Source organism: Micropterus dolomieu, linkage group LG01 (assembly GCF_021292245.1).
Source record: "Micropterus dolomieu isolate WLL.071019.BEF.003 ecotype Adirondacks linkage group LG01, ASM2129224v1, whole genome shotgun sequence".
NCBI classification, from domain to species: domain Eukaryota; kingdom Metazoa; phylum Chordata; class Actinopteri; order Centrarchiformes; family Centrarchidae; genus Micropterus; species Micropterus dolomieu.
This window is the reverse complement of record NC_060150.1, coordinates 24,751,969-24,764,516: the sequence shown is the minus strand read 5'-3', so window position 1 is coordinate 24,764,516 and position 12,548 is coordinate 24,751,969. Positions and strand designations below refer to the sequence as shown.

General features: G+C 40.2%; 2 protein-coding genes across 3 annotated transcripts in view; one reads left to right on the top strand and one right to left on the bottom strand.

Annotated features, from left to right (window-relative positions):
* ift74 (intraflagellar transport 74) overlaps nucleotides 1-3,218 on the top strand; it is a 27,745-nt gene extending 24,527 nt beyond the window's left edge. For both annotated transcript variants that reach the window (XM_046062154.1, XM_046062145.1), the window contains exons 15-20: nucleotides 646-743; nucleotides 1,188-1,314; nucleotides 1,439-1,602; nucleotides 1,853-1,978; nucleotides 2,384-2,444; nucleotides 2,617-3,218. In XM_046062154.1, the coding sequence (XP_045918110.1) occupies nucleotides 646-743; nucleotides 1,188-1,314; nucleotides 1,439-1,602; nucleotides 1,853-1,978; nucleotides 2,384-2,444; nucleotides 2,617-2,729 (689 nt within the window). In that variant the 3' untranslated portion in view covers nucleotides 2,730-3,218. The remainder of the gene's footprint in view (nucleotides 1-645; nucleotides 744-1,187; nucleotides 1,315-1,438; nucleotides 1,603-1,852; nucleotides 1,979-2,383; nucleotides 2,445-2,616) is intronic.
* LOC123980195 (putative ferric-chelate reductase 1) overlaps nucleotides 2,014-12,548 on the bottom strand; it is a 44,132-nt gene continuing 33,597 nt past the window's right edge. Inside the window, exons 7-14 of the mRNA XM_046064496.1 lie at nucleotides 11,046-11,216; nucleotides 10,493-10,608; nucleotides 9,959-10,045; nucleotides 8,630-8,721; nucleotides 8,030-8,088; nucleotides 7,753-7,896; nucleotides 4,635-4,654; nucleotides 2,014-4,560 (exon numbers count right to left, since the gene is read on the bottom strand). Coding sequence (XP_045920452.1) covers nucleotides 4,471-4,560; nucleotides 4,635-4,654; nucleotides 7,753-7,896; nucleotides 8,030-8,088; nucleotides 8,630-8,721; nucleotides 9,959-10,045; nucleotides 10,493-10,608; nucleotides 11,046-11,216 — 779 coding nt within the window. The 3' untranslated portion in view covers nucleotides 2,014-4,470. The remainder of the gene's footprint in view (nucleotides 4,561-4,634; nucleotides 4,655-7,752; nucleotides 7,897-8,029; nucleotides 8,089-8,629; nucleotides 8,722-9,958; nucleotides 10,046-10,492; nucleotides 10,609-11,045; nucleotides 11,217-12,548) is intronic.

Below are 12,548 nucleotides of genomic sequence, written 5' to 3'. Positions count from 1 at the left end.
TAAAGAGGGCTTGATCTGGGATGATGGAGCAGGTCTCTGTAAAGATGCGGGCACAACAGTCTCTGATTTCTTGTTGCTTGGTCATTTCGTCCAGACCGGACCTTAGCCAGCAGCAGCCTTAAGCTGAGTGAGCTGGGCCAGCATGGCTCCCATTCCTCCGTTTTTCTTTCCCCTCCTCTGGGGCACCCGCCACGGTGCCTGGTCCGGTTGATCTGGCTGGGTGGATCGTCTCAAGGTCCACTGCTCTTTAATCCAAACCCTGGCTTTTGGAGTTTGAAGGAGCTGCAGGTCATTTCCATAGTCAACATCTCCTGATCAGTTAATTTGAACAATTACGGCTTAGCCTGTTAAATCATAATTCAACAGACATCATTCAATGATATTTCACCAGTAATGCAGGAGGGAGGAAAAAGGAGCTACTGGCTTCTACATGTACATGCACAGCTGTTGCCATAGTATGAATAGATAACGATATCAAGGATGACCCAGATACATGGAAACGTGACGTGACTGGAGTCAGAAAAGTCGGAGAATTTTCAGATCCTGCACATAGAAGCTTTAATGTATCCGCACAACCCGATGTTTGTTTAAGTATAATTACATGCAGCTAGTAGTAACTGCCACTTAATTCTTCTTTTGTTTCAGGGTACCTGGAGTCATTTGAGGAGTCCAGGCCTCAGGAGCAAGAGAAGATATCACAGAGCCAGGAGAACATCGTCTCCCTCCTGGAACACTGCAGCAGGGTGAGGAGGACGAAGGGGAGAGGTGGCGACGGGGAATGATAGCAAGAAGGAAGGAATGTAAATATTACAGTAAGGGAGAGAGATAAAAGAACAGTGGTGTAAATAAGCAAGGTGGGGGAAGAAAGAAGGAGGGGTGAGGAGTAGTTGGAGAAAGAAACTACTGAGGGGGGGGGGGGGGGGGGGGGGGGGCGTGGTAAAGGAAGTGTGTAAGAGAAGATTAAGTGTTTAGTGTGTGTGGATATGTATTACTCGTGTTGTGGGTACATAAAACACCATAACATCAATGATACAATTTTAGGATGAAGGCTTGCTTTAAAGATTAGGATAAGTTTTAAGGTTAGGCAAGTAGTAGTTATGGTTAGGATAAGTCTCCAGTACATGAATTTAAGTCGATGTAATTTCCTCTGAAGTAATGGAAACACGACTGTGTGTGTGGGTATATAGCACATGCTGCGGCTACGTCAGGTGGATACAGTGACAGCCAGTGAACTGAGGAACATCCAGGAAGTGCTGGTCAGCAAGGAGACGGAGATGGTCCAATCAGAGAGCACTGCCAGAGGGCTGACAACTGGTCAGTAATACACACACACACACACACACACACCAACCAGTAAAGTATGCCTCCTTTGAAAAACCTAACATGCCAAACAAGCAAATATTAACTCTCCAACTATCACTTTCTAACCACCATCCAGAGTCCCAGCGTCTGCAGCAGGACCTGGAGAAGGTGCAGCAGCTGGAGGGTAAAATCACAGGTGAGCTCAGCACCCTGAAGGAGCGTGTCAGCACCATGGAGTCTGAGCTGCACACCTACCGAGACCTGGACACTGTGAGGCACACAGCGGACGAGAAGAAAAAGGTACCACTGGAGCAACAGTATTGGAAATTGAGGAAGTAATGGCAGCAGTTTGTTGTATATAGCTATTAGCCTTTGTGTGGGGCTCTCTGTATTTTGCTAGGCATATTTATTTGCAGTTACAGACATCATCCCCATCAGCTCAATGTGGATCGTTACTGTTGATTAATTAAACACAACTCTAAACTATGCGTTTCTGTTTTGCAAAAGAGAGCAACTGTAGTCTAACCACATGTATGTTGTTCTGGTGCAGAGACTACAGCAGGACCGAGTATTGCTGACTCAGCGTCTGGATTCATTCAGACAGCTGTTGAAGGAACTGAACCAGAATTATGAAGCTCTGAAGACCAAACTGCAAGAAAACGAGACTCACGCTCAGGTTTAAGCATCATTACTGTAGCTTTTGACATTGAGTAGTGTAGCAAGTGGATAGCATTTATTTTTCATAGTTCAGATGCCACTCTGCCATGACTTCAAACACGTTGCTGCAGTGATCAAAACTTCAAATATACTTTGTATGTAAGGATTTCTGACTTCCTGCAGTGTATAAAACATTTAACCTGACTCTCATCCTCTGCTAATAATATTCTCAATATTTACAATAGTCACAAAAGTGGTGTTGTGACTGGACGGTCAGTACAGTAGAAAACATGTGCATTCCTTCCTTAGTACATACTGTTGAAAGGCCCCTGTTGCAAGGCAATTGAACCATTGTAGGTTGTTACAGACCTTGTGTGTTATTCTGCTCATCCTAATCTTGTGTTTTTGTTCCTGTGTGTTTTAGCTGGCTAACCTTGAGAGGAAATGGCAACACTTGGAGCAGAACAACTTTGTAATGAAAGAGTGTATCCTTCTGATGTCGGTGTCTTTATCTCTTCATTACCTAGTTTTTGTCTGTGTGTGACAGGAAGTGCAGTGTTGCCACTCAAAAAGATAACAGTTCTGTGATTTGTCCTTGTAAAAGCCACCCATTGGTTACACAAGTGACCAGTGACCTTTCCTTAACTGCAGCATCAGTCATCGCCTCGAAAACTCAGGAGAGTGACTACGACTCAGTGGCCAAGAGCGTCCTCCAACAAGTGTCAGAGTACAATAAGAGTCTTATAGACTTGCAGAACAACAGGGGTTAAACATGCATCAACACACACACACACACACACATACACATACAAAACATGATATATTTAAGACATCTGCAGACTGACAACACAAGTGTTACTACTTGGTTATCACCACAAATTTCAGTTAATGTTGTGATAAAGTGATTAGCACATGGAACATTGATGATTAGATATTGGTATAATTACAGTTGTCTCTTGACAAAGCATTGATGCTGAACAATATGCCACTTGTCTACTTGCTTTTAGTAGCACTCTGTACAAAAAGACACATTTTGCAGTTATTTGTCTTAAAAACACAAGACATGAAACTGAAGTGAAATTGTTTTCGTTCATATTCCATTAGGCCTTACTCTTAAAAAACATTGTGTGTTTTATCAGTTAAATACAAAGTTTTTCAGTTTGTGATGAAAGTGGATCTGTTTCATCAATTAACCTGTTCCTGCTTACTGTCCTTGAAAATTACAAATTTTGAATAAAGAGACAAATGTAGGTGCTAAACTCTATTTTGTATTGAAAACATACAGCTGCTGCTGCATTCCATATCACTAATGTATGTTTCTGTGTACGCAGCTCAAGTTGCTCTGATCATTTCTATAAAGAGGTTTTGAGAACTTTTTAATTGAATATCTTGATTACAAATATCACCCAATGTAAACCCAGCTGTTACCCAAATTTACTTTACATTTATTGTATTTATTGCTTTTAATTACTGGGAAAAAGCCATCAACAAAAGTCGTGAAATCCAAATTTATCCCTAGATAGACATTTTACCTTTCAAATAAGCTACCTAGAAATCAAACACTACACTATTCCAGAGGGTGTGAGCAGTTGCAGTGTGTTTGAGGGAAATTGAGACAAGGTATTAAAAAATAATTTTGTCTTTTGTATTCATAAAATGTTCCTCATTTACCCCTTTACCAGTTACCAGTTTATTTTCTGATAGCTTTTTAAAAATAAACTTGACATCTGTCTCCTAGGAAAAAAAGTAGGAAAAGAAACTCAAGTTATAATATTTAAAAAAAAAATTAATAAATCTACTTGCTGCCCTATGCCTATGAGACAAGAGCTTCTCTTAATGAGAGGTAAAATTCACTGAAAGACCACTGATAAATCTCACCACAAATGTTAACTTCACAAGTGTAGCTCAAAGAAACAGCAACATCTGTCTGTATATGTATATGCTAAATATATGCTGTGTGGAGAAAATATATAGAAAGAAGCATTTTAATTTTGTACTTAACGAATTATTGGTGTTTTGTCATTCAGAAATGTGTTTTGAAGAGCTGCTGCAAAGGAATGACTGCTTAACCTTTTATAGTCGTGAATATAAATAAGGCTCAAAATAAACATCTGGTGTCTGGAGACAAAATATTAAAAGAAACTCATGTCAAAATCAAAATACAAGAAACAACATTACTTAACAATAAGTGGTGAGTATAATAACTTTATACTATAACTTAAAATTATAGTAGAGATGTTGCATATCATCTCTGAGATTATCTACTTACATATTTATAAGCATACGCATGTTTACATAACCTTCATATTAGTTGTGAGTTAACTAAATGTTTACAGAGTACAACTATTCACATCTACATTTAAATCTTACAAATTAGACAGTTAATGAAAATGTTAAAGCACTTCAATAAAAAAATTTTTATATCGATGCATCAGTTTGGCAAATTCATGGTCTATAATAATAGAAATGCTTTGGCAGGTTGTTTTTCCTCCATCATTCTTCATTCTCTTCTTATGCTGTCCCAATTCCAACCAACAATGCCACAACAAAGGTCAAGTTTCCCAGGAAGAACAGAACCATCAATGGGACATCAACTGTTATCTACAAAACAATACAATTTCCATTACCAAATGTTATTGTTTTCTAAAATATACTTTTAGCCAATTTTCTCTTACCCTTTTTGGTTCCAAAGTATCTATAATCCAAAGAAAAGAGAACTGTTAAAGCTGCTACAGGATATTTCAACAGTTTATCTACATTTTAGCAGTGAGTGTGTGGTGTCTGCTACTCGGGGGGAGCCAGGAGGTGCTGCAGGCGGGGGCGGAGCTAGACTGTTAGCACAGTGGGGGCGGAGCTTCATCGTGGGCCCACCTGCTACAAAGTCATATTAACCAAGTTTACATGACCATAGACTCGCTCCGAAAGTCCACAGAGTCTGTCTGCTTCGCTGCTGCCGGAGCAGCCATTCTACTAAATGTTTGTGCTCACACCAGAAGCGCTGCAGTGCGTCCAGGAAGCGTCCCAGCGTCAAGCAGCACAGCGCAGAGGATGAACCGGGCAGGAAGTCAGACACAGAAACGGCAGAGAAACGGTAAATTTTCAAAATAAGATACCTGTTACAGACTTCCGATCGTATGTCACCAATAAACAGTTAAATCAGACAAAAAAAGAAACATTTTTACTACGTAACCTACTTAATCATAGTATAAGCACGAAAAGTAAGCACTAATCACCAAATCAGCAAAATTTAAACAAGTCCAGCAGGTAAAACGCTCTTATTCTCCCTGTGGCAGTTTCAAGATGCACCCGTCAAGACGAGAAACGAAAGCGATGCACAGAGAGCTTTGAAGAATGTAGTAGAAGCACAAAAAGGACAATTAAAAATAAGTCATTTAACGTGGGGCAGCTACACACTTTGCTGCTGAAATGCTTCTGAGAGGCTTCCAGTGGACACACGCAGCCTCCGCCCCTCCCAAGATCCATGAGAGTGAAGGGTTTTGTTAAGAGTTTTGTTCAAATGTGCTAATAAGTTTGCCATTTGCTTGAAATACAAATGTTACTTTAAGATTTATGTTTATTTAAGCGTGTCTCCTTAGAATCTAGTGTGTTTGTTGGTAATTGTCGTTCTTGTGCCGGTTTACCATTGACACCATGAGTGATCTGGTGGATCGTCATGTTTGATCGTGTCCACTATAATCAGCTCATATCACCGTGATGCTCATAGTAGTGATGTTCCATGAAACTTCATACCTGTACGATAAAATACCAAGTAATACCCAGGCTGGTATTGCCGATACCAATCCCTTTTACATATTTTCTTTCTATTTTAATGTGACCTCCCCTCTCCTGTTCTGTAATTATGAGAGAAATAAGGAGTAGGCTGTCTTACCAATTCAAAATAAAAGCTGCAAAATGACAAAACGTCAAACTACTGTCATATAATAAATTATAATAATATAATATTATAATAAAAATATCCTGCTCAGAACTGCTGCTTTATAACATCATCCTATTATTGTGACAAAGAGCTGCAAAGAGCTGTAAAGGGCTGTAGCACAAGCATGACTTTTGACAGGCGGAAGGAAAAGTAGTTCCTATCAACTGAGTATAATTAGACCATCCTGGTGACAGTAAGATACTTATAATAAAACACACTCACTCCAAATGACTGAGTTTAGATATCGATCCTTTTATATGAGTATCGATCCTAGCGCAGGAAACGTTGGTATCAGAAATATCGATACTTTAGGATCGATCTGCACATTACTACCTTATAGTCCACTTAGTGGGCCCCCTACCAGCGTGGGCCCTGGGTCGGCCGCCCCATGCACCCACGCTACCTCTGCTTATGGCTGCAGGAATGTATGCTCCTCAATACAGCTCCTTAATCAAAAATTATTTAAAAAATCCTCCTAGTAAAAATTTGGAAAATCAATATGTGGCGGTCCGCGTTAATAATTATCCCAATTATAGGTTATGCTTACAAATAAAAACTATATGACAACTAAATCAAACAAATCAAACTGAAATATGCACATTTGACTATTAGAAGATGTAATTAAAAACTATTGGAACTCTGTTCTTCAATGCTATTTGTTGTTATTTTGGACTTCTTCTTGGATTTCTACACCCACTGAGGAGCCTCAGTGCCCAGTCACTGTGTTTGAGGTTAAAAGGACTTTATTAGTTTATTCACATTTACTTTTAGGGAAGGCAAGCTAAACTTTCCTGAAACCTGCTACATCCTGGCATACTGAGCAGAATTTGTTTTGAGATTTGAATTTCAAAACATTTAGATGGAGGACTTGATTACCAGCTCATTATCAAGATCTCCAGGGAGACAGGATTGCTAAGGCACCCCATAGAACCAGCACCAGAGCAACCTCCAGGCTGAGGACTCCTGTCTAAGATAGGCATATAAGCCAGGCTTGTAAAGTTAAAATGTTAAAATGATTCCTAAGAAAGGTAATTTGTTTCATTTTTCGTTATATAAATGCTATATGGTATGCTAACCACACCTGTAAAACTATTCTGACATCGCCTGAGCGCCAAAAGGGTTGGAACTCACAAATCGCTGTTTGCTGCTATATTTTGTTTATGTCATTGCCTACTATTTCATTTAGTTATTAAATTGTCTATTAATTCATATATTTATGATTTTATTTTCCTATTTTATTAATATAATTATATGACCCATCCGGCCTTCCATACTAATGGTAATATAAGACAAGACTGTAGCCGCGCATTCCCTGACACAGATTCAGGTCACTTCAGATCCTTGGTGTTGTTGGTAGGTTGGGTCTGCTCCAAGGTCTCTACTCTGATAGAACAGGAAAGGTTCCCTGAGCACAAATGCTCGTCTCAGGTGCAATCTAACCTAACAAAGAGCCTGACAATCATCAACATCATTTGTTGTTGTTATTGTTGTTGTTGACACATGACACCACCACTGAGCGTATTTTTCCCCCTCAAATATATAAGCTTTATAAATTTATATGTGCAATCATTTATTTTTACAGTGTGCGGGAGTTTCTTTGCTACTTTTGATCGCCCCCCTCCATCACACCTGTCTCACGTTATAGAGGTGCAAGGTCATTTTCTGTTATTTTCCTCAAATAAAAAATAAGCACTCTTAAATGAGAGTCACAGAGGTTAGAGTATGTAAGTGTTTCAGACTTCCACTGAAGTTTCATCTCATCAGTAAATAAGCACCATTTAAGAGCCACTTCACAACAACAACAACAACAATAATAATAATAATAAAATAACAACAGCATAAGAAGGTGTATTTACCGGTACTGTTAACCTTCCATCTCCCATGGACCTCAAACAGGATAAAGAACAACACCTCCCAGCCAACACAGCCACCCATCACTTTCGTCAGCCATTGGTCCAGAGTGCTGTCGATTAACTTCAGGCCAGTTAATATGGCCGCCACTGTGTGATGTGACATAAAAACAGCTTCATCGAGACATGTAGCAAGGGTTGACAGTATGTATGTAGTTGAACTTGAACATTTGTTATTAAAGAGTTTGCAGAGCATTTATCAGTGCATAATGAAAGAGCTTACCAGATAAAGCTTTTATTGCCAATCCATTTAAAGCATGTGACCAGTTGAATAGAAACCTCCTGTCAAAGAAAAGAGGAACAACATGAAATGATCACCGGAGAAACAGTACTGGTCGTTTGTTGCTCAAAATGACCTGTGTTTCTAAGCATGAAATATTCTTGAACTTCGAGACAGTAGTTTGACAGCATTAGTGTGGAAAAGCTAGTAGGTGGACCTTGAGTAAAGATTAAGTTTTTAAGTGGGGTGATAGTCATCAAAAACACTAATGAAGATAACCTGCTCCGAGCAGTTTAAAGATGCAGTGTAAATTGCTATGACAGCACACCTCGGGTAAAACGCATCCACTTTTCATAGTACAGGTTTATCGGGAAGTTATACCCGACATTACAAAGTTGCTCTTGAAGTTACCTGAATAAGCCAGTTACAGCAGAGCACTGATAAATGTGTTGATTTTACCTATTTTACCTATTTTTTACCGATTTTATCTATTTTGTTATTTAGATTTGAAGACTTGTTGAATCACACACACACACGCACACACGCGCACACACACACACACACACACACACACACACACACACACACAGCGGGGGTACCTACTGTGGATGTTGTGGTCCACAGCGAAGCAGAGCCAGTAGGAGCTGGAGGAACATGAGGATCACAACCAGGCAGCCTAAAACAGGATGGGCTCCCTGCAAACAGCACAACTGACAGTCACTGACATACAACTGTTTGCAATGTTTATTTCAAATGGCTTCACTGGTATGATATAAACAATTATTTACTCACTTTTGTGAGACACCATTTCTATCTATCTATCTATATATATATACATATGTTTCAGCATTTCATATTTCTTCAAAATAGTATTAAAAATCTCCTCGTCTCATTCTCATGCATCATCACGTCTCGTGACACAAGTGTATCGTTACACCCCTGATCTAAGCCCTTGTGTCCCCACCACTTTTCAACACAAAGTGACGCCCTTGAACATAGCGGTGTTAAAAAGATATGAAAATATAGCACGCTTGCATACACAGTGGGGTGCGCAAGCCACCACCATTTCTGAGGTAATTTCCCACTGCATGCATAACACTACACGGTAGAGGTGTGTGTGTGATGTTGTAGCTTTAATAAAAACCTTGATAAAACCCCCCACTATTTTCAGAGTGTTTCTCTCATTAATGTATGACTATAATTTTATAGAATATTCAGGTTTCTTACTAGCAGATTTGTGATAATTTCCCCCCTTAAAAGGTCGAGTGTGTAATGTTTCTGAGGATCTAGTAACAGAAATGCAATATAAGATCCATAACTATGTTTTCAGTTGTGTATAAAGACCTTACACAATGAACTGTTAAGAATAAGTAGTAATAGTATACAGCAGAGGTGGCACATTGTTTTATCCATTAGGTGGTGGGTGAGAAAATATGTCATAATACTGAACTTCTGTCCTACAGTGTTTGGTTAGCTTAGTTGGTAAAGTGTATGACTCTCACCTAGAGGGTTGTGAGTTCGATCTCATGTCTGGAGAAAATTTCTTTTCCGTCTTCAACAAATTGATTATGCAGCGACTGAATCACATGCTCACAATAAAGCATATGCTGCGGACACTTATTAATTTCCCCAGTTTCTTATCTGACGGCTCTTTCAGAGGTGTGTTAATGTCATTCAGAAAAAGTAAAAGCTCTCAATTCAACTCAAAGCCAAAATCTAATGTTTTAAACGGGTGAGTTATATAAAAATTCATCCCCTCTACAGATGTCATGAATGTGGGCCTTTAAGGATTCAACTGCAGTTTTGGCACTTCTTCCACTTTTGGGCTTCATTTTTTAACAACATAAGTACTCATAATCCTTGTGCATTCTGATCCGTGAGAAAGGAGGCTGCAAAATGAGTAGTGAGTCCCAGCAGTGCTGTTGTACTGACCCCAGACCAGTCCTTGGCGTATGAGAAGGGGAGGATGAAGGCAACAATGTTGGCAGATACCGTTACACTCATCACTGCAACATGGACCTGGAGTAACACAAATAGTACAATATGATATTTTCGAACACATACAGAGCTCAGGAGATATGCGCCTAAGAGAAGGCAGGCTTACACCAAGATTTATAAAGACTGAGGTGGAGGGACTTCCCATGATGCACTGCGCTCCGCTTTCTTCCTGTTTCTTTCCATCTGAATGCAACCTCATCCCTTTAATGCATGTTACTAACTTGACTTCTTCCCTTTCCCGTAGTTTTGTGCTTTCTTGTCCCTCTCCTCTCTCTTCCTATCACTTTCTGCAGGAGTTTCTGGCTCTGGAGCCTTTTGAGTCTGGATTTGTGGTTGTGGGCCACTTTCTGCCCCCATGTTCCTGCAATAGGACTAGTAATAACAATTGTAGCAGAGGGTGCTCTTTCATGGTCACTTCCCGAAATGTGGGATACATAAAAAATGCAATTATGCGGTGTGAAGTCTCACCAGAAACCAGACATCTTTCCCGCACAGGTTCTGTCCTTTGGCCATTCCTTTCAGATACCGAGCAACCAACATTCCCAATGATCCTGTGGTCATCCAGGCTATCAGCATCAGTGATCCTGAAACACAGTTCAGAGTTAGAATGCTGCTCAATTCTCACCACATTTTTCATGACTCCACATCCATTTCATCCTTTTGTCCCAACACAAAACTTCTCTCTGTGAGGAGAGTATGGGCAAAGACTTCTTCTCCAAGCAGTAAATGTGAAGGTCTTCTAACTGACTTCATGTGAAGCAGTCTCTCATGACGTACAATCTACTCCGTTAAACCTAACAACAACTCCTTTTTCTGAAAGGGTATTGATATACTGGCAGATGGTGCAGTCAACAGAACCAGAACGATATAACAGTGACATTACGTTTACACACCGGTCTAATATAGATGGTTACCAACTCCCTTCCTGATTATACTGCAGTGCAGATGTTTCAAGGAAAGGCCAAGGGGTTATCAAAATCAGCTAGTACTACTGTAAACACCCCCCTGGGCAGAATCTCACCATGTGCTTTGAGGATATCGGGACATCCATCCTTTCCAACAAGCTGAGGTGTGGAAATGTCAACCTTGTCAGGGCTGATGAAGGTATCTGTATGGATCTGGATTTGTCCTGTTGGAGAGATGCATGAAACAGACAGAGCTGAATGATCCGCTTCCAGCTCTTTTTGTTTTGCTTTGGAATGATGCTTAGAGTTTACTTAGAAGAGCACAATTGGTGAAAGTTTGACTCTTATCATTAGCTCAGCTTTTTAATAACTGCTGCTCATCTTGTTTAAGCTGAAAGATTTCTGTGATATTGTTACACTTTACAGAAGCAAGCAGTAACAGAAATGATATTCACACTACAGCAAAGAAGGTGATATTTCATCAGCCATTGCAATACTTGGAAAAATCTCCAGCTAGTTAAGTGTGATAGATTATGTATCATTTATTTTAACATAGTAACAGATGAGATCACGGTGACATCACTAAGAAGATGACTAAGAAGTCAGACAGAAAGAGTCCGATGCATGTGTTTCTTTCAGACAAGAAACAAGAGCAGAGTGAACACAGCCAAACCAACCTTCCTACCTGTCTAATAGGCCTACCAGGCTTACACCCATAACAGTTTTCATCCAGTACCAACATTCAGTGCCAATGCATTAAGTATCCTGTGTCCTTTTCCATTTGGCAAGGTGGAAAAAAAGGGTATTGAGGTCAGGGTGGTGCACGGGCATGTAGTGCCTCACACTTTCATGCAGGTGATTGGGTTTGCAACCTGTTACAGACCTGCAATTAACATTTGTTTTTAAAAATACCGTAACCACAATCTTTCTCTAACCCTAAAGGATGAGTCTGATAATATTCTATATTGTTCTTATGTGAACAAATCACACGAAAAGACCCAAACCAACATTGAATTGATCCAACGAACAAGAATTGTGTGTGTATCTAAATCCTGATGTAATTTATTCCTCTGTGCCTCTGTGCCATAAGGAAGTTTTTCCTTGCCTCTGTCGCCTAGTGCTTGCTCTTGGTGGGAACTGTTGGGCTTCTGTAAATAGCATCATAGAGTACGGTCTAGACCTGCTCTTTTATGAAAAGCGCTGTGAGATAACTGTTGTTGTGAATTTGGCGCTATATAAATAAAATTGAATTGAATTGAATTGAATAGAACGTCTCGGGTTACGTATGTAACCCTGGTTCCCCGAGAAGGGGAACGAGACACTGCGTCGGTTACGACACTATGGGAACGCCTCTAGGCGAAGCAGGTCTGAACGTGAATGAAATCACTCCAATCCTATTGGCTTGTTGCTAGAACGGTAAGGTGTGACGGAATAACCGGAGGAGTATAAAGCACACCTGTACACACTCATCATTAGCTTAAACTATGAAGCAGGCGCTTCAGGCGGGGAGAGAGGTGCGGCGGGCCGACGCAGTGTCTCGTTCCCCTTCTCGGGGAACCAGGGTTACATACGTAACCCGAGACGTTCCCCTTCGAGGGAACTTGAACTGCGTCGGTTAC